We start from the raw sequence: 20,897 nt of genomic DNA, 5'->3' as shown, positions 1-20,897 counted from the left end.
AAAGCGTTTCCTTTCCTTGGAGCTAGAGTGAGTTCTTTTTTTTCTCTCGCTTCCTTTCAAAGCTTTTTCAAAAAGACTTAGACTCGGATAGATAACGTTTTGGAATCCAGACCTAGATTTCCGTAAATCAGCTTTGGGGCAATTGTTTAGTATGAATAATCTGAAATTCCAGTTCAGTAGACTCTTTACTCGTTCACTGCGGCGAGGATGTGAGGATGTTCTCCGTGTTCTCGGATCATGTGACAAAGTGCGACAGTGTCGAGAAATCTTTGCGCTTCAGCAGAGCAGTGTATTCACATTTTAATAAAGCTTGTGGTTTAAAAGATCAGGCCTAGATCAAGGCTCTGACACTGACTCCTTGACTCCAGGCTTGATGTTGGTGTAGAACCCAGTACAATCAGTGCTAGTGAAATGAATTCATTGTTTATTTATACATTTTACACCACAGTGCTATTGAATTCTGGATTCTGATTGGACGGAAGATGTTGATTCAGCGAGATATAACACTAAATGGATAAAAACTCAAATCATCTGTGATTGAGATACAGACATTACCAGATAAAAACTACAACATTTTATAACTAATATAAAATTGCATCATTGGTTAAATGGAATAAAGCTGTTAGGATGCATACAATTATGGGAAAATAATGAACTTCAGAGTATCTTCACATCACATCTGTGTTATACTGCAAATTATTATTCCGTATTTTCCCAAAAGTATTTATCCCATTCTAATTAATAGTGCGGATCATAATCAATCAATCAGCATGACCCAGATATTCAAAATCCCTCAGCAGACTGTTTGAGGACACGATGCTAGCACTGAGAGACTCCGTCGCTCACACTCATCCTCATCCTCATCCTCATCCCAGCCCTTATTTCATCCAACAAAGGCATGAGCTAGAAATAACAAAAGCGTCTTGGGGGAAGGGAGTGTATTATACACAGAGTTTTATTAAAGTGTGGCATCTGGGAGCAGGTCGGATTTAACCGGGTTTATCGTACAAGGAAATAAAAAAATAAAAAAAGCTGTAAATGTTGGCAAAAATGTAGAACATCCGAAAATACAGCACCCTGAGCAGAATGCGTGACATAGTTTTGATGACGTCCTGGTCTGGGATAAAATTACAACCCATTTAGGTCAAATCTGAATGCAATGAAACGTATTTATTTGAAGCAGAGACTCAGTAATAAGCAGTTATGGTTGAACTTTCTCACAGGGATCTGGCGTGTTTTTCTTTCTGACACTAAGATTTGAATTCACAACCTGAAAAGTGCTCTGTTTTTTTTTTTTTCTACCTGAAGAACGTGACCATGAAACGATGCCTGAAATCTAACCTTTAGGAGAAGCAATCTTGCTTTTATATACTATATATGTATTACTTTTTTAAAAAAAGCCTTGTAAATAATTCAACACGTCAACCAAGGTCATAATTAGCTCTTAGAACAAAGCAGAACTTAAACATTTGAATCAGTTATTCCAAATATATCAAAAGGAACTGAATGTAAATATAAAAATGTATCACGTACCATCAAAACATTCATAACTGCTTCATATCATATACCTTATCGGTTCTGGCAGATAATGAACGTTTAGTGAAATCACCTAGGACTCAAATCTGTGTAGAAACGCTTCAGAAAAACGAATCCAGGAAGTGAAATCGATGTAGAAAGCTGCATTTATTATTCAGGATGTAAAGAAGTGTGAGAGAGAAAAAATGAAAGCGATCAGAAGCAAAGCATCAAAATCTAACTGTAGGCTTCAAGAACGTAGTATATTTGTAAAAAGAAAAAAAAACATTAATAAAAATAATAATAAAAATGCAGTGTAATGTGTTACAAAAAAAAAAAACAATAGGTGAGTGAATCAGCCAATCAGGTTGCAATATGCCAACGCATAACAACTATAAAAGCCAATCAGGTTCCAATATGTAAATGAATGACATGCAATACCGTTTTTTTTTTTTTGACATGAAAAAATTCATACAAATTCTTCGATTTCATATAAACGAAGTTTGTAAGAAAGAGCATAGATGTTAACTACACCCTCATTTTAACCGCAACTTCTCACAATACTGATTGGCTACTAGAGGACGAGGTGGGGAATGTTAGATTTCGGGTGTTTCCATATTTATTTGCATATTCATTGATAACTGGCTTATCATTCAATGTACTGTAATATTGTGATTTTACAAAGGTTTTGGGCAAATTTAAGAGCGTGAGAGTGTTGCTCCAATATCAATAACGACGTTGTTTCCACTGTCATATGTAAAAAAAAGACTGTACATGTACATGTTTTGTAATGAAATAAAAAAAAAAAGATTTACAAATCAGCCATGTGGATGATTCAATGACATTTCACTTCCTGGTTCGGAGCCAATCGGATTATGGTGACTGGGAAGGAAAAGAGAGCAGGTGTTTGGAACAAGTCCTTTCCTCTCGCTTGTCTCTAAACGCTGTCCGCTTCATGCTAACACCTCCAGCGTGCAAACAGAGCGGCTCAGCTGCTCGTCAGTTCGAGTCGAGGGAGAGAAACTCCTCGTTGTGTTGTGTTCCTTGCCTTTCACTACGGCTACTTCCTTGTTAGAAATAAATCAACCATTCTGTCCGGCCATGCAGAATCCCCGCCGCTGCCATCAAAGAGGAAAACAAATGGTGTGTGTTAAGAGAAAATGCCGTTTTCCTTTATTGTCCACATCAAGGGGGCAATCGCTTCTTATTTCCCATGTGTGGTATTTTATTGACACAGCGATTAGAGACGCTTCAAGCAACTTCAGGCTTTATTTCCCTTTTTATTTGTCTTTGCTTGCTTTATTTCTCTTGATGGAGTGAGTCTGATTTGGCTCACAGTTTGTGTGTGTGTGTGTGTGTGTGGTTTGACTTTCGTTGCTGGCATCGTGCTCATGCGTGTCCTTGGAGTAAATCAGTATACAGGTGTGTGCGTGTGATGATGTTGATGTTCATGTATCTCTAGACAGTCTGGAACGCTTTGGACTGTGCCGGGATCATCACCGGCATGGCGCCCATCCGTGTCAGGTTCGCCGGGCTCAGTTTGGGGCTGCTGTGAGGCTCCGGGAGCTTCGGGGCAACCTGTGTGTACGCCGGGGGCATGGCCGGCAACGTAGAAGGCTGAACGCTGTCTTTCAGGGGCCCCGCTGTGGGAGGGGGCGGGTGAGGTTTGTGGACACGTGGGACGCCACTGGGAACCATAGACTGGGTGGAAGAGGTGCCTGAGCGAGAGCTTCCTGAGCGTGAGGAGGAGAGAGAGTTGGGTTTCATCAGCTTGGCCTTGGGAGCCTCAGCGTCCTCCCTGATGAGAGAAAAGAATGATAAAATCGGGTTATTTGAGAAATAACTGAATTTATCATTAATGTTATTCAGAGTTAAACACAATTCTTCACGGTTGCTAAGCAACATAATGTTTTGAGACAGAACAACAGCATAAGATGTGTTGAGTGTCTTTGAACTTTGAACCGATCTAATTATAGATCTAAGCAGATTATTACAGGTAATAATTACAGATTATTAAAAAGTTTTTCTGTCAGTGATCAATCAGGGCAGACGACGTGTCCTGATTAGGAGCAGAATTGGAAAACATTACTGATCTTCAACGATGAAAGACGGGGGGATTAAATAGTTAGTACAGCTGTTAGGACTCTTCTATCATTTCTATTATCATTTTTACAGCCCTAATAAACTTATGAGAGAGAGAGAGAAATGAAAATGTGAAATGAGAGAGCAAGAGAAAGAGGATGAATCCTAAAAGAAGAAAAAAGAGGATTAGGAGAGGAAAAGAAGAAGAGAATAAGACAGAGTGGAAAAACAAGAGAGAGAAAGAATGAGAGAGAGAGGAGGTTGAGAAAAAATCATCATGCCTTCCATTTCTGACAGAATGATTCTTTTTGTGAAAGTATCACATCTCAAATCCAAGCATATGTAAGCGTTTCATTTTGAGAGAGAGAGAGGGAGAGAGAGTGAGGGAGCAGGGAGTCCTGCCAGTCCACTTTCACACTCAGCAGAAGACAGGCGTCCTCGACACCGCAGCGTCAGCATTTCATTATATATCACTATAAATCATCCAATATCTTTAAAGCCCTGAGGACAAGGAGCCAAAAGGACTTATAACACACTGTTCCTACTCCAGAGCTACAGCCTCCGCTTTGCTCCATCATCAGCAGTACCATAAAGTCAAGCACATAAACACGGCAAGGTAAAGAACCACTTCACTGATGGCTGTCCTCTCTTCTCCTTCTTCCATCCTCTCTTCTTCTCCTCTCCTTCTCATCTCATCTTCTTGTCCTCTCATCTCTCATCTTCTTGTGTCTTTTCTTATACTCCTCTCCTATTCTTTCCTGTCTCCTCATTTCTCCTCTACTCTCCTCTCCCCTCCCCTCCTCTCCTCTATTTTCTTCCTCTCCTATCCTCTCCTTGTTTCTCCACTCCTCTTCTCTCATTCTCTCCTCTCCTCTCTTATAGAATCTTCTAATCACACCTTGATTATTTTCTTTTCACCACACACCCCAAAGCCTTTCACGGCTTCCTCTGGCCTACCTGATCTCGTTGGGCGTCTCTTCCTCTTCGTACTTCTTCTTCTCCTTCTTGCGGAAGACCAGCCACACAATGAGGATGAGGAGCAGCACACCCAAGGACACACCCACCACAGCGCCCGCCATCACTCCCATACCTCGAACATCTGCAGAGGACAAAAACGACACGTGTTGTAACATCCGAGCAGGCTTCAAACGTTTTTACTAGCCTTTCTGAGGAATAAATCTCTAAAATATTTCTATACAAATCACGAGTGCTCCATCATAAGCCCCTGAGCTTCACGATGTCCGGACACTTAGCATTTAGATGCACAGTGATATCACACGGACACGCCTGACTGACACACACTCGCTCACAAATGTGAGTTTAAACCAGTCCTGGGAGAGATTTAGCAATTTTGGCTAAACCTCCAAACAGACCCACGTCCGGCTCGCTGCAGATCGAGTATCTAAAGCCATCCGTCACACAGTGCCAAGAGAATACACCGCAAACACAACAAGCCATTAATCAAGCAGCCGAGGCCACCATTCTGCTTCGTTAAAGGCGTGTTATTTCCTACACAAGTTTCTAACACACCAATTAATGTTTCCTTACTAACTTTCCAAATGCTTTTATACAGATTCTTTAATTCGGATTTCTGATAAATATGCTGATGAAACTCTCATGTGCAAACACACACACACACACACACTAAAAGTTGACGATATCATGAACATGCTTGTTTTTTGCTGCAGCACCATAATGAGGAGGTGTGTTACAGCAAGCAGGCATGTTATTTTATTTATATATTTTTATATACTTTTTTAAGAAAACATTTGGATCTTTGAATAAAATCTTTAGGCATTTGTGATCTACAGAATACACTTGAGTGTGTTTGGGGAACTGCAGTGTCTTAATGACAAACAAACACACACACACACACACACACACAGTTACTTACAGTGAATTTTGACCTCCACGGTGCAGCTCTCCTCTCCCACGTCGTTGCTGGCTGTACACTTGTAGATGCCTGCACTCTCTCGGCTCAGGTTTCTCAGAGTCACGAACTCCGGGTTCTTCAGGTCTAAACACACAGTATTTTTAGAAGTTTTTGTTGTATAAGTTGCTTTAAGAGATCACAACAGCAACATTCTCAGAAAAAAATCATCTCTAATCTCTCTCGTTGTTTCTTTAGAATTAATTCTATCTTGGCTGCTATTTTTGTTCCATTTGGGATTACGTGTAATTGTATGACTTTTTGTGTTATATAAATGTTAAAATGTTAATACAGAAAATGTTTGAAAGACTATAAGCAGCTCATTGGATCTAAATGTTTTGTGAAATTACAGATGGCTGGATATCAGAAAAATGGAAAAATGCAAAAATGAGGCTTAAATTGATGAGAACTGAGAAAAAAAATCTAAGAACCTTCATAGAGATTATCCAGAGTAGTGGATCATTTATTAATGCTCATCATTGAATCTCATATTCAAGCTCCACAATCAGTTCCTCCAGGACTTCTTGTTGTTTTTTCCTGTTGAATTTTCCGGCTTTTTCAAATTTTTGTGATTTCAGGGTTTTTTTTTTGTGCCAAAAACTTCTTAAATTGGTGGAATTGCAGAAGAAACTCAGACTTTCCGTACTCATGTTCTAGACATGAGAATGAAATAGAATGTTTGATGATGTCACATGAAGCATCGTGGAACAAATCGGTGAAAAAATCTGGGTTACTTTTAAAAAATTGCTCCAAATTTCTTAAATGTTGTGGTTAATATTGATCGTGATTTTGCATTAATTTCTACTATCACAAAATCTCCAAACCCTGGAGGAACTTAATAAATGTGTCTGTAAGAGATCATATATGTGGTGGACTAAGCCCTGTTGATGTCACAGTTCTGGTTCTCAGGACAGAGATGAAGTTGAAGTGAGTTGTGTGGAAGCTCGTACCCAGGAGAGCGAGAGGTGGTAGTTTCCCCACATATCTGCCCTTGTCCAGGACTCTCTCCCATTTGTACCGGATGGGGTCGGATCCGTCGGCGGATTTACAGCTCATCTTTACATCACTGCCCTCCAACAGCCGTCCCTCCATCCAGCAGCGAGGTTTGGACGGCTTAACTGCACAAAAAGACACCAGGATGATGTTCAGTGGATTCAAAATGCTTCAGTTTTGGGAGAAACCTCACTTGGAATCTTATGTGTAAAATTTCTGTCACATATTTCTGTATTGATGTTTAAATTTTAGCTTTTTCTAACTAACTAAAAAGGACTGACAGGCAGAATGACCATTGCTAGCAAGAAATTGTTAGCAAGCTAGTGTATGTTTAGCAGATTCTTCTTTGACATTTTTTTTTAAAGAGAACCAGGTGTTCAAACCTACAGTCTATGGTTTATATTTATGTTCTAAGATTAAAGGAAGTCCTGCAGCATTCAGGCAAGTTTTTGTGCTAAACAGTGGTTTTTTCCCACCTCAACCTGCTGAGATGTTTGTTGTTAGTACATAGACGCCTCTGGAGGACAAAAGTCTTAGTAGGCTGTAGTACTCTAGGATGGTATTAATCCTGAATGAAATTCTGCTGAGGTTCCTTTTCAATAAGGCCCAGGGAGACCAACTAAACCTGTAGGAATTTGATAGTAAAATACTGTGATAATGCCATAAAATGCAGTAAAACATTAAGCAATTATAGGATTTCTGAACCCCTGCACAGATCTAGCCATATTCTCCCATAAGTACCATTTAGAGGCTGCAGGGTTCCGCAGAGGACATTTAATATGTAAGTGCAAAGGAGCCCCAACTCACCATTATTTGCACTGCATCACCAATGACCGAATCACTCACCCAACCCCTACACCATAAACCCCACAAGTCCCTGCTCTGAGGCTCGGGCTGGTTTGTGCTGAGTCTGGAGAACAGAAATGCATGCTCTCAGGATCTCGCTGCAGGATGCAATTAACAGAGTGGAGCTGGGCATCGGTGGCCCTTCCATCTTCTCCACTGTCAGGATCACTTACACAGAGGAAGAGGAGGAGGAGGAAGCACTCGGGTCTGCGCCAAAGCCATTATCCTTGTGTTGAACAAGACAAACGCTAATGCCCCGTCCCGCCGAATCGAAAGTGTCGTCGCAAAGCCGCCGGTAATTTGTAGAAACGCATGTGTAAATTTTCCAGAGCTCTCTTTAGAACATCTTTACAGAGAGAGAGTCAGCAACCTGAAGCAGGCACACGTTAAGACAGCTTCCCACTGTTGTAGGGTAATATGACCAGATGAGGTGGGGACGTGTTTCTACAAGAGGATAAGCAGGAAACTTACAGGAGGCTGAGTGTTTAAAGGGTCAATCAACTCATCAATACCATGTAGTACAAGTGTGACCTGTTGTGTGACCCGCCTTCACCAAGAAGAAAAAGAAGTGCACTTCAGGTACCCGGTACCTGGTAAGTGTGGAATGTTGGACACTTCATGCACTCAAAACTTGCAGTTTTGCTTAAGTAGAAGAAGAAGGGTGGAGCTTCAATTCGCACAAAACATTCAAGATGGCTGACGACAAGTTAACCTGTGGACAAGAAGTCTTACAAACATATTTAAATTAGGCTATGTTGTGTGAATTATTACATAGTGCCTAGCTCAAATGCATAGTGGGTAATACGTGGGTTGGGATGTAGCTTTAGATTTTATCCAGGGAACAAATTTTTATAGGCATTTATATTCATTCCAGAAAAACATGTACTTTTTGTCCATTTATAGTTAGATTACTTGTGAAAAGTTAGTATTAACTGAATAAAAGTCACTACTTTGTTTTTTTAATTAGTATGTAAAATACAATCTGTACCCTGTTGTGTCACCATCATGACAAGTAATAATTCAAATATCTTTTCGTAATCAAAGTGACATTCCACTGCGATGGCAAGTGCAACTGTGTCATGGTGCCATGGGGCAAGAGTGCTATTTTCAGCTTGCCAAATGACTGATACAAGACTGTCACTTCCTGGGACAGGACTTCATGTCTTCTGCTGGGGGTCAAAGCGGACCATTTATATTTATATATAAAAATACTGGATATAACAGAGATTTTTTTGTGGCCCCCTCTACACCCAATAATGGAAAAAGATCTCAGCTCTAAATGTATGACCGGGGGCCATGGGAGAGTTGAAGGTTAATCTGTAGGGACTCTGTAGGGACTCACCCAGGACAATGAGGTTGACCGTATTCCAGTAGTACTTCCCTCCGTTCTTCACCTTGCAGCTGTACTCCCCGGAGTCCGTGAGAGAAAGGTCGCTAATCATCAGCGAGGCATCGCCCTTCAGATAATCGCCAGCCAGGGTCAACCTCCCTGCCTCGCCCTCACTTGGGTCGTAGATCCGTCCTGCAAAGTAGGTGATCACCTGCAGAGATATCAGGAGTGCAAACAAATTCGTCTGCATAGCTTCAAAATCCTAATAGAATGATGGTTCTCCAGAAGATCACATAATTTCTTACCAAAATAATCTATATAACATAATGGAAAGAGGCGAATGCTAATGGAGCCAATATAGTGATTGTTAAATAAACCTTCATCGTGTCTCACTTGTGTGTGAATGAAATGAAATTCAGTTCAGTTCTTGCTAGTTAAATATACACATTTCCTGCAGAGTCTTGAAGTGATGCTTATATATCCTCTGAGGAAAGTTGTGTGTATTTGAAGTAACCATACACACAAATGACAAAACTGACTGCATTTACAGCCCAAACAAATATCAGTGTAACATTTTGCCATTATATCAAACTGTTAGATGGTGGCACTGGACTTCATATCTATTGTATCATACCAGAAAAATGCTCCAGAATTGAAATATAATCATTTCATTATTACATTCTCACTGCACACGCACAATTCTGAATACAGCCTCTATTAAGACCCAGGAACTTTTGACTGTTCTCCAGTCTTCAGTAAATAGTCTGAATTCCACCGCTTTGGGAAAAAATAGGTGTGGCTAATCTCGGATAATAAATATATGTTGGGAAAAGCCTGTGCTTTATCCTCATCAATCATAAGGTTGATGTTATTCATCAAAACGATTCATCTGAGCAGCTGAGAAAGCAAAAGTTAATCTAGCGAGTGAAAATTACCCAAGAGAGTGAAGATTATCTCACGTAGCCTTCTGTGCTAATGCTGTAATTTGGTGGATGGGTGGTACTTGGATGATGATGAAATTTTATACTCATTATAATATTAGGCCACACACTGGGACATTTCTAAGATGCCTTATCATCAAGTTCAAATGCATTTGATCGCATTTTTTTTTTGCATTCAAACTTTGACAACTGGACACATGCCTGCACAGATCTTTTTGTTTCGTGTTAAATTGAGAATCCATGCTGTCTGTTTGCTTTCTTTACAGCTTTACTATGCCACAATGGATAATCAATAGCAGACTATTTGAAATGCACAGCCCTGAAGAGCAGGAGATTCCTCTACTTAAGCTGAAAGTGAGTGTATTAGATAACCAAAGGTCAAACTGGAATGGAAAATGTGAGTGCCTGCCAATTCTGAATCATCCTTTCATAAAAGTAATTGAAGAGGAAAAGCCAGCATTCGGGCCAGAGAAAACGAGCAAGGCTTCTAATTGAAGGGTGGCTTAAATGTTCCGAAGCTCATGATGTGGACCTTCATTAAACGGAGAGATGAACACAGTCATAATTTCCATGAAGTGATTGCTGCTTTGCAGGTTCTGGCACTGTGTGTGTGTGTGTGTTGTCTCACCGCTTTCTGCTTGGCATTGGGTTTCACCACCAGCCACTCGATGTCCAGCAGTGAGGTATCAGCATGCCAAAGCTGGTGGTGACATGGCAGCGTAGCATTATCACCAACTACTCGCTTCATCTCCGTCTGCCCGCTCGCAGGCAATACACCCAACGCTGCCGTAAGAGAAAAAAAGACCTGATGAACCTCAGTGTCTCCTCTATTGTGAAAAATGATTCAGCTTTCTATCATTCTGGAAATTTTCTCTACATAATGCAAGTCTCCACTGGCAAACCAAACTTCCTGTAAGCATGCCTCCTTGGTTTGAACCATTTCTGCAAAATTATCTTCATCGACTTATATTGCTTCTGTTGTTCTTTCAGTACAAGCTACATATCGATAAAGCAGTTATTTGAGCACAAATCACTCTCTGCATTGACACTAGTGCTAATAGAGAACGACAAATGGATGAGAAAGAGATAGAGCTGCTGTGGAAAAGCTCAGAGCAATCTAGCAAATTTCCAGAAGATAAACACAGACCAGTTGGAGCTTTCATATCTACACTTTTTCAATTAATACAAATGAGATGCAGCAACAAACGACACAACACTCAAGTTCCTGAAGTTCAGACATTGGCGTTCATTCTGATAGGAATTTTATATACTTATTTTAAATTCACTTTCCTGGGTGAAAGTCATACTACAATGACATAAAAAAGGTAAATATATCAAAGCAGAATGTTCTAGAGTTTTTTATAAATAATATACAGCTTCGATTATTCTTGTTTAAATTGTATTGTATGTCTTTACTGTTTTATTAGTAGAATTCTTCAAAAACATTGCATTTTAACAAGCTTTCAACTGAAGAACAGATAGAGACAGACAGGCGAATGAGAGAAAGTGTATGAGGGACAGAAACGCTCTTTGGCTGCTTGTAATTCAAATGCCAGGCATTTTTACACAACTGCCTGTATTTGAGGGATGGATCTGGGGATTCTGAGGTTTTGGCTGTAGCTTTAGTCTCGACAGAGATCTGATTCTGGATCACAGCATCAGATTAATGCTCTGATCATCTAAAACTGGAAGCAGATGATTATTGGATTGAGGGACACGACTATCTATCATTTCCCCTGCCATATGCCAACGCTAACCCACAGGAAACTTCTTTTTCTTCCAATTGGTTCGGATCTCAGGCTAGCGAACAGTAAATTGTGCCAGCATCAGTATGCAGTAGTATGTACAGCTATTTAAAATATACAAAACTTAAAGGAGTTTTCAGTTTTCTCTTTGAAGGAACCATTACATGTTCTGTATAGAATCCGACAACAACATGTTTTTCTAGTTCTTTCCAAGAGGAACCAGTTTTGGAACTCTTTAATTAACCCCTGATCTCTTGAAGAATCCTTGAAGAACACATTCCAAATTATTGGTCACTATTTACTTATTAACAACTATAACCTGTCAAATGATTAATATTAAACTCTTTTTGTTCTTGGTACGCTTACTGGTTAGCACGTTCGCCTCACACCTCCAGTGTCCTGGGTTTGAGTCTCACACTGTGTGTGTGGAGTTTGGAGTTTGCATTGGTGGGTTTCCTCCAACAGTCCAAAGACATGCTACTAGGCTGATTGGAGTCTCTAAATTGCCCGTAGTGTGTGATTGCGTGAGTGAATGAGTGTGTGTGTGCCCTGCGATGGGTTGGCACTCTGTCCAGGGTGTATCCTGCCTTGATGCCCGATGACACCTGAAATAGGCACAGGCTCCCCGTAACCCGAGAATAGATCGAATAAGCGGTACAGACAATGAATTTATATGAAATTGTTTAGTGGACAGGTGAGCATTCTTAGTTTCCCAAAAAGCCTCTATTTGGAATGTCTTTGAGATGGAACCTCTGTAGTTGTAGGTGGCCTCTGAGGTATTCCGGAGTTCTCAAAGAGTTTCTTAAGGTTAAAATGGGTAATTAATGATTCTTCTCTTCCTAAAATGGTTCTACTCTTACCCTTTTCTGATACAGAAACACTGTTGTAGGGTTCTTTGACTAAGATTTCCTCTGAGAGTGTAGTTTAAAAAACCCTCCAGATCAAAGTGTTGCATTATGAAGGATCTCTTCATTCTTGAGTGTTATTTGTTTTGTCTTATTGCTCTAGAATATTTATGCTTCCATCTAGAACTGTTGTGGTGATGTTATGTCTAGATGTACACCTGTAATAATGATCATAACATGTAAAAACTCTAAAATGTTTAGGTCTCAAATTGTTATGTCTATGTAATGTACTGCTTTTATGACTGTTATGTCTATGTTTCAGGAAATTTTCATCAGCTTCCTGATGACGTTCACCGAATGAACGTTTACTTCGTTGTGTTCGAGAGTGAGATACATTTTTAGGTGAATGCAATCAAAAGTCTGAAGATTATGGGAAACCTAGTCTCTAGGCTGTGTTCTGGGAGTTGACATGACTATAAGATAAAAGAGTGAAGATCCCATTTTGGTTACTAAGAATATGGTTAGGTGTTATATCACTGAGACTATTATACCATATAATAGCTTCGTTGTGTTCAAGTTGTAATTGTTTGTGTCCAGGGTTCAATTAGACAGGATTACAGTTCAACAAGATTCAGAGAAAATCACAATATAAGTGAGTCACAATATAAATGATGACAATGCAAAAGTCAGTGATCACATGGTGTCACAGCATCATAATTACTAAGCCTGAAAATATGCTTTCTATTTGAGAAAGTGAAGCAGATTCATACAGACGTGCCCCACATTGCCAGCTATCAAATGCATATTAAGTTTCTAAGTGGGTTAAATGTAGGCTGGGTAATCTGAAATGAGATCAGGCTCATCCAGGTGGAGACTGTGTGGGGTAGAGATAATTTAGGACATGTTTAGGAGCAATTAGTGCGTATGGGCGTTCTTCGAAAACGTAAAGATAAGATCTGGGCTCGTTATCATTGCCTGATGGGAGAGATCAGATGGATATGAAAGAGAGGTATAGAAGGGAAGATGGGGGGGTATACTGTGATAGGAATGCAGGGGGGCAGATTATGAAAGAACAAGAGGATAATAAAGAAAGACTGAGAATAGGGAAAAGGAAAGACTGAGAATAAAGGATTTAGGGTGAGTAATGAAAGAAAAGCACTATGGAGAGGTGACAGAGAGAGAGAGAGAGAGAGAGAGAGAGAGAGAGAAATGTGAAAGTCAGTGTTCTCTTTTTATCTCTCTTTCACTCCCATCATTCTTTTTTTCTGAGTTTTCCTCTCATCTCTCTCCCTCCATCCCTTTTTATTATCTTCTTATAACTTTTTCATTCTGAAAGTAATCTTTTTAATATTACCGAAAAATTCACATGCATACTTCACATGAATACATCATTTACACCAGGAGTCACAAAGGTCATGCCTCCTTCATCAACCTGATGATGGAATATTCATATCCATATATCTGGCAGCTGATGAGACAGAAGCAGTTCATGCTAGTGGACTCAGACCTACTTTATGCGCTCTTTGTGTGCTTTGGCCCTAATGGATCTCGTTCACTATGCTATAATAAGATGCAAGTGTGTGAGTGGGGAGGAATTTAATAGAGCACGACATGCTCCAGGGCTTGGCTATCGCAAAATCCGCTCCTACACCAGCCTTCGGCTCAACTGGCTGGCTCCAAAAATGCTGGCCTCCTATTGTTTATCAGTGCACACATACACACATTGAGCAACATGGCCTTGTTTTGTCTACAGAGTGCACACTGGGACAACTGGAATTACAGTGCACACCAGAATCATAGTGCACACTGGGTAAACAGAATCACAGTTAATACTGGGAGAACTGGAATTGAGCTGCACATTTTGGCAACAGGAATCACAGTCACCACTGGGATAACTGGAATCCCACTGTGATAAGTGGGATCACAGTCAACACTGGGAAAACTGAGAATACAGCATCACAGTTAACAATGAGGCAACTGGAATCTTTAATTAAAAACCATTTAAAAAACAAATTTTATGTAGGTCAGTTGATGAACATCAGAATCACAGTGTACACTGGGTAAACAGAATCACAATTAACATCTGGAGAACTGGAATTAAACTGGATATTTTGGCAACAAGAATCACAGTCACCACTGCTGTAAATGGAATCGAGGTGCACACTGGGCGAACTGGAATCATGTGTAGGTTGGGGTAACAGGAATTAAAGTGATCAAAGTGTATGCTGGGTCATCTGGAATCATGGCACCACTGGACATGATCCGGATCTTGAGTCATTATCAGATGAAGATACTGGAAGCATAGTGCACACTGGGGCAACTGGAAAAACAGTCAACACTGGGGGAACTGGAATCACAGTCGGCACTAGGGCAAATGGAATCCCAGTTAACCCTTGGGCAACTGGAATCAAGGTGCAAACTGGGTCAACTGGGATCACAGTCAGCACTGGGGCAAATGGGATCACAGTGAACTCTGGGGTAAATGAAGTCAACTCAGGTAACTGTAGTCAACACTAGGATCACAGTGAATACTTGGAAAACAGAATCATAGTTAACACTGAGGCAACTGGAATCTTTAATTGAAAACATTTTGAGAAATTTTGTGTAGATCTGTGGGATAGTGCACTGTGTAAATAACTTGAGCTTTGAGGAGTAGAACTTCACTCCTCCTTCACTGAGGACTCTTTTCTCCACCGTAGATATTTTATAAAAGCAGTGTTAAAGAAACAAAAAAAAAGGGAGGAAATCAAGCTTGCATAATAAAGATCTTAAACAGCCACTGGGCTTATTTAGTATTACAAACAAATCATAAACTCAGCCACTGTTCCTTTCTTTAATAACCATTTCCTTTACTATTCTGTTTCTTTTTTTTTTCCTTTTCATTTTTATAACTGCAGTCCCTTTGGCGATGTAAAAGCCACTCGCTTTTGAACTGTGCTAGCTGTGGCCTGCATTTTGCTCATTATTTATGATATATACACTGCTCAGAGAGGAAGGAGGACCAACAAGCTTACATAAAGGTACACAAGTCTGCAACGAGACACAGAGAAGGGGATTATGGGGTAGAGGAACTCGCAGAGGAATTGAGTACACACCTCTGAAAGTTATATTTACTTATGCGGGCATGCAAATACGCAGTGCAGAACAATGTTTACTGGCTGCACAGGAAGTATTGGAAAGCATCTGGGCTGGGGTAGATGGAACTGGGGAACGACAGATTTAAAACGTAGGAGTTTGGGGGTCAGAAGGGGTTGTTAAGTACATGTCTTGAATCTGATAGGAAATCTTATCAGAAAGATGTACATCATGTGCATAGACAAAAGTACAGTTTACATCTGAAATGCAAAACATTCCTCCTTTCTTTCTTGTCTTCTTTCTACTGCCTTTACAGGGTCATCGATATCATGGATTCCAGCCAGAGAGGTCTTTCAAAGGTAAAACTATTTCCCCCCTTATGATCACAGCATACACTTAACTTTAAGAACAACAGGTCAAAAATGACCTGACCTATTCAGATCCTTAGTGTTTTCTCCTGAAAGTTACAAACTATGTGTTGATTCGATTAACAGGAAACTCAGAAAGTCTACATACCTTAAAAAGGTGCTTAACCTGACTGTATACACCTAACATTCTCTAGGGATGTGTTTAAGACTCTAAATGGCAAGTTGTCCCACTTACATTACAGTTGCCCCAGTGCGTACCTTGATTCCAATTGCCCCAGTGTGTACCTTGATTTCAATTCCTCCTGTGTGTACCTTGATTCCAGTTGCCCCAGTGCATACACCTTGATTACAGCTGCCCCAGTATGTACTGACTGTGATTCTAGTTTCCCTTTTGACTTTGAATCCAGTCCTGTGTGTGTGTGTGTGTGTGTGTGTGTTCATGATCTCAAATCCATGTGAATCCCACCTGAATGATTTATCTTCAATAAAAATGTAACAGTATCAATAGAACGCTTGGGGTGATTGCTAAGAACAATTAGAACCATATTGCTGATGGAGAACACCTGTGATTTGAATATTGACAGAGATGACTGTAGACTCGGTTAATTGGAAGCAAGGAGAAAAAGTTTTGCCTCCTAATTTCTGGCCTTTTAGACATTAGCAGTGTTTCGTATCGAGCATGCCTTTAGATTTTACAGTAAATCATTTTCACTGTAATTATTAGGATTAAAATCTGTATCCATGGAATGGAGCATTGAATGATGTCATCCTCTGAAATCCTTTGTTTAAAAAAAAAAAGAAAAGAAAAAAAAGATGTTACAAAGCCTCATATCAGAGATATTACACATAACTTAAAATAATAATTAAATAAAATAAAGTGGGTCATTCTGACCCAAAAAGAACAGATGGCTCAGTCGTGAGCTTTGTTTGAACAATGCCAGCTGAGCGTCTTGGCCATGTGTGTGCCAGGCCACATGCCAAGTGTCTTTCCCACTGGCCTGTTGGTTTTGGTCCCAGCTTTCACCCAGGAGTGAGCACACAGCCTGCGGCACACACACACACACACACACATTCTACACACTCCCCTTATTAAGGGAATTGCTGCAGTCTCTGAGGAAAACCCAACAGAACTCCAGTCTCTCTCTCTCTCTCTCTCTCTCTCTCTCTTTCTCTCTCTCACAAACACACAGTCACACACACACACTGGGCTCAGTGCCAATACGGCGGCCTCTGAGCTGAGTGGTGCAACATTGTCACAAAGTGTACGGTATTTTGTCTCATTCCTGCTTGACGGATTAAGTGCGTATTTTGATACATGTTGATACTATCAGGGTTTTTAGAACTGTTTCAGTAGTATACAGGATGGAAGGGCCACGCCCCCTTTAACAGGAACGGACAAACACAGAGGCCATGCCACTTTTACTGAGATTGAATCACTTATGCAGACCACTTACACTACACAGGCCAGCCTTCACTCTTCAGTGACAATGAGGCACAAATGCCTCCTTCACTGAGGTATGTAACATAGGTCATGCCTCTTTCTGTGAGACAATTACAAATCACAAGTCTACTTCATTGAGATTGAGATTGAGTCGAGAGGCCACGCCTCCTTCAGTGAGACTGAGTGACATAGGCCAGGCCTCCTTCAATGAGACTGAGTCACATAGGCCACGCCTCCTTCAGTGAGACTGGGTCACATAGGCCACACCTCCTTCAGTGTGTCTGAGTCACATAGGCTATGCCTCCTTATGTGAGACAGTCTCATAGGCCATGCCTCATTCAGTGAGTTCGAGTCACATAAACCACACCTCCTTCATTGAGACCGAGTCACAGTGGCCACACCTCTTTCACTGAGACTGAGTCACATAAGTCACGCCTTTTTCGGTATAGCTGGTGCAGTCAGATGGTAAAAACTGACACTGGTGTATCGAGTCAGTGAATTTTTACACTCTTTCTGCTTATCCTCTAAATCATCTGTAGCTTTTTCATCATTTTTAGCAAGGAGTAAAAGTGAAAGAATTATCACACAGGGTGTGTTTTATTGGCATTTCCTTTAAGGTTCCAGATCACAGGCAAACAATTGATGTGTTCTTGTTGAAAACAGTATACGGTTATATGTAATATCCTACACTCAAGCCATCTAAAAGTGAAGAATTCTATAATAAGCCAGACAATCAATAGAATTGTTTCAGTTGCACTCTGGAATCAATAGAAATGCTCTTTTCCCTCTGCAGGAGTCAGTGGAAAAATATTTCTACCCACATTAACACAGGACCTAAGTGCCAAGCAGATCCATGCAGCTCTGCTCCGCGTCTCTGTCGGCGCTCTTTCAGTTTCACGACTCCAGCCTTTGGGCCTGAGGTCCGGCATTGACCCACGCAAATCGATACACACTCCTCGTCTGCTCAGGTCCATTCTGCTGCAATTTGCAACTTTTATGCCCGTTAGGTAGAAAATGTAGCTGACGAGGTTACAGAGCGAAATGCATCTTTTGTCTTCCGGAATCAGATGCTGACTTAATCTACGATGCAGCAAAAAATTTTTTTTTTTACTTTGTTCATTTTCCTTTCATTAAAAAAAAAAAACAGCCAGAAGGTTAGACAAGATGCTTTGGAGAGAAAAAAAAAGACTAAAAGAGACTAAATGCCAAAACATGCTGGCGCATAAAACGTGACTAATTGCAAGCGAAGCAAGAGAAGCCTTAACGTCTACACTAGTGTTAGCCATAAACTCTAATGGTACATGCTGTTAAAACGGCGGTTTGGATGCTGCAGCAGGAGCAGAGCGCAAAACCCGCAATGCGAAAGATGATGGGACTGTGGAGCAGCTGTAGCCAAGCTCACCACTTCAAGGACACAAACAATTTGTTGTGTGCTTTTCACTAGCAAACAGAGTCTAGCACCAGAGGCTTGGGGTTTGTGTGTGTGTGTGTGTGTTTGTGTAGTCCGGAAAAAAGTCTAGCACTGTTTGAACATTCCACAGGTTAATTAAAAACAGACTTGGAGGAAAAACCTGAAGGAAAAAACTCTGCTTTTTGGAAAAACTAGGGGAGTTACAGGGTGAGGAATCGTATAATGAATCGTATAATGTTGGAACTGGAAAACATTTTTAAGTAAGCTGCTACAGATGTAAAAACCTGTTGTTGAAATGAAGCTCAAACAAGCACTCATCAGTTTTTCTGATTAACATCTTCAACAGAATCCCTAATTGAGTTGGTGATGAAATTCTGACCAGTGAAGTGCTACTGAACCCTCGCTTTAGTCTCGTAGTGGTCCGTGTCTCTCTTGCTTCTTCATCTGTACACTCTGTCTCCTCATACAGATCAGCTTCCAAAGTATCAACATTTTTGCTTACAACGGTCATAACTCTGCATTAATTTTGTCTAAATTTTTAGCATATCAACAAAACCTGATCATTAACCCTTAAGTTTGAGATCGCTCTTTAAAACCAGTACCTCAACCACCATTCTGGGATCTTTGGGCGTAAATAAATGACAGAAAATGAAACAGAACAGATGAATGTTATCCATCCATGTGCTGTTATAGTCTTCATTTATTATTTAAAAACAAGACAACACAATTTTTGTCTGTTTATTGTTATAGTTACATGCCTGCATGACAAGTTACTTCCTGCTCTCACTTCTTGTTCCCTGAAGAACCTCTGACACTGGAGACTCCTTCCATAAAGCAAGAGTCAATAAATAACATTTCTCATTTAAAAATTTTCACCTTAACAATGACTAAAAATTAAAAATCTCCATTCGAATGAGCACATTAATACCAACCTAAAGGAGACAAACCATATATAAAAAGAATAATAGTGAATAAAAGCCGACTTTACTTCCAGCCCTGCATGGCCTGGGCCTCATCTCCTGCTGTTAGATTAACACAATGTGTGGAGAATCTGGGCCAAGGACTCGACTTTCATCAGCAGAGCCCACAACAAAGACGCAGGAGTGCTCCAAGGTGTAGCTTTTCAACCTCTAGCTCAGAGGAATCGTGGCGAGAACAGCACCATGATTTCTAACATAGACTCGGAAAGACAGAGTAATAGACATCTGTGGGCTGCTGCTTCTGTCCTGCATACATTCTGTATGTACTATATTGAGGGTTATGAGGGTTAGAGTCAGTCAGTACAACAGGAGAGTAATTATTATTATTATTATTATTATGATTATTGTGATTATGATTATTATTATTATTATTATTATTATTATTATTATTATTATTAAAATATAACAGCCTCAATACCATTACTTAGCACTCTCACGTCTCACTTTCAGCTTTCATCTTACTTTGGCTTTGGAGTCACACTCCAGCACTCAAGGCATTATGGCGCTTCAAATGTAATCAATGTGCATCCCCTTTTAGCTCTCAGAGTCCCTGAGTCCGAAATAAATGGATTTTCTGTTTGCGTCGGGGTGTAAAATCTCATTTCTGCCTGGCCTTGTTGAGTGCTTTGTCCACAATCTATTTCTATTAACTGAAAGGAAAAGTGCATGCAGAACACGACGACGGTAAAGCGAGGCGTTTGAAGACAATGGTGATGTGTAGAGCTAGGCTTGAAAATGTAAAGTGTAGAGGGAATAAAAATAAATAAAATAACGAAATGTGATGGGGCTAAAACAAACAAACAAACAAATAAATAATAAAAACATGGCAGTTAAAAAACAAGATTTAAAAAATATGATGGAAATCCACAATTCCAAACGATAGAATTTGTTAAATATAATAAATTTCGAGAAAACAAACAAATATATATATATATATTTAAATATAAAATATATTTGCAATGAAAATAATGTTGCAGTATATAAAGATTTTGGAATGACAAATAAAACAAATAGCAATTCAAATTAAAATATGATCTAAACATATCTAAAATATTGCATGTTGATGCATCTGAAGGAATCTGACAAATAAAATAAAATAAAATGAAATAAAATAAACAGGGAAAAGAATTAAATAAATAAAAGATATGGTGGAAATTTGATGGGAATTTCACATGGCAGATAATACAAATAAAAATAAAATGAAATAAAACAGAAAATATAAAGTAAGAAATAGAGCAGAAATGTGATTTATCTGAAAAATGTTGAGGACTAATAAAACAGTTTAAAAAGAATAGAAAAGCAATGAAATAAAAAATGGTTCATTACGAATGAAACAATTAAAAGCAAAATAAAATAAAACATTAAAAAAATCAAATAAAAATATGCTGATTTAAA

At 39.8% G+C, this 20,897-nt stretch overlaps 1 protein-coding gene across 1 annotated transcript in view; it reads right to left on the bottom strand.

Annotated features, from left to right (window-relative positions):
- Window positions 1-1,664: 1,664 nt before the first annotated feature.
- LOC131366507 (CXADR-like membrane protein) overlaps window positions 1,665-20,897 on the bottom strand; it is a 38,809-nt gene continuing 19,576 nt past the window's right edge. Inside the window, exons 2-7 of the mRNA XM_058411001.1 lie at window positions 10,266-10,420; window positions 8,709-8,907; window positions 6,478-6,645; window positions 5,492-5,614; window positions 4,555-4,696; window positions 1,665-3,313 (exon numbers count right to left, since the gene is read on the bottom strand). Of these exons, the coding sequence (XP_058266984.1) occupies window positions 2,974-3,313; window positions 4,555-4,696; window positions 5,492-5,614; window positions 6,478-6,645; window positions 8,709-8,907; window positions 10,266-10,420 (1,127 nt within the window). The 3' untranslated portion in view covers window positions 1,665-2,973. The remainder of the gene's footprint in view (window positions 3,314-4,554; window positions 4,697-5,491; window positions 5,615-6,477; window positions 6,646-8,708; window positions 8,908-10,265; window positions 10,421-20,897) is intronic.

Source organism: Hemibagrus wyckioides, linkage group LG16, assembly GCF_019097595.1.
Source record: "Hemibagrus wyckioides isolate EC202008001 linkage group LG16, SWU_Hwy_1.0, whole genome shotgun sequence".
In the NCBI taxonomy this organism is placed as follows: domain Eukaryota; kingdom Metazoa; phylum Chordata; class Actinopteri; order Siluriformes; family Bagridae; genus Hemibagrus; species Hemibagrus wyckioides.
Note: the sequence above shows the minus strand (reverse complement) of the source record. Positions and strands in the feature narration are given on the sequence as shown.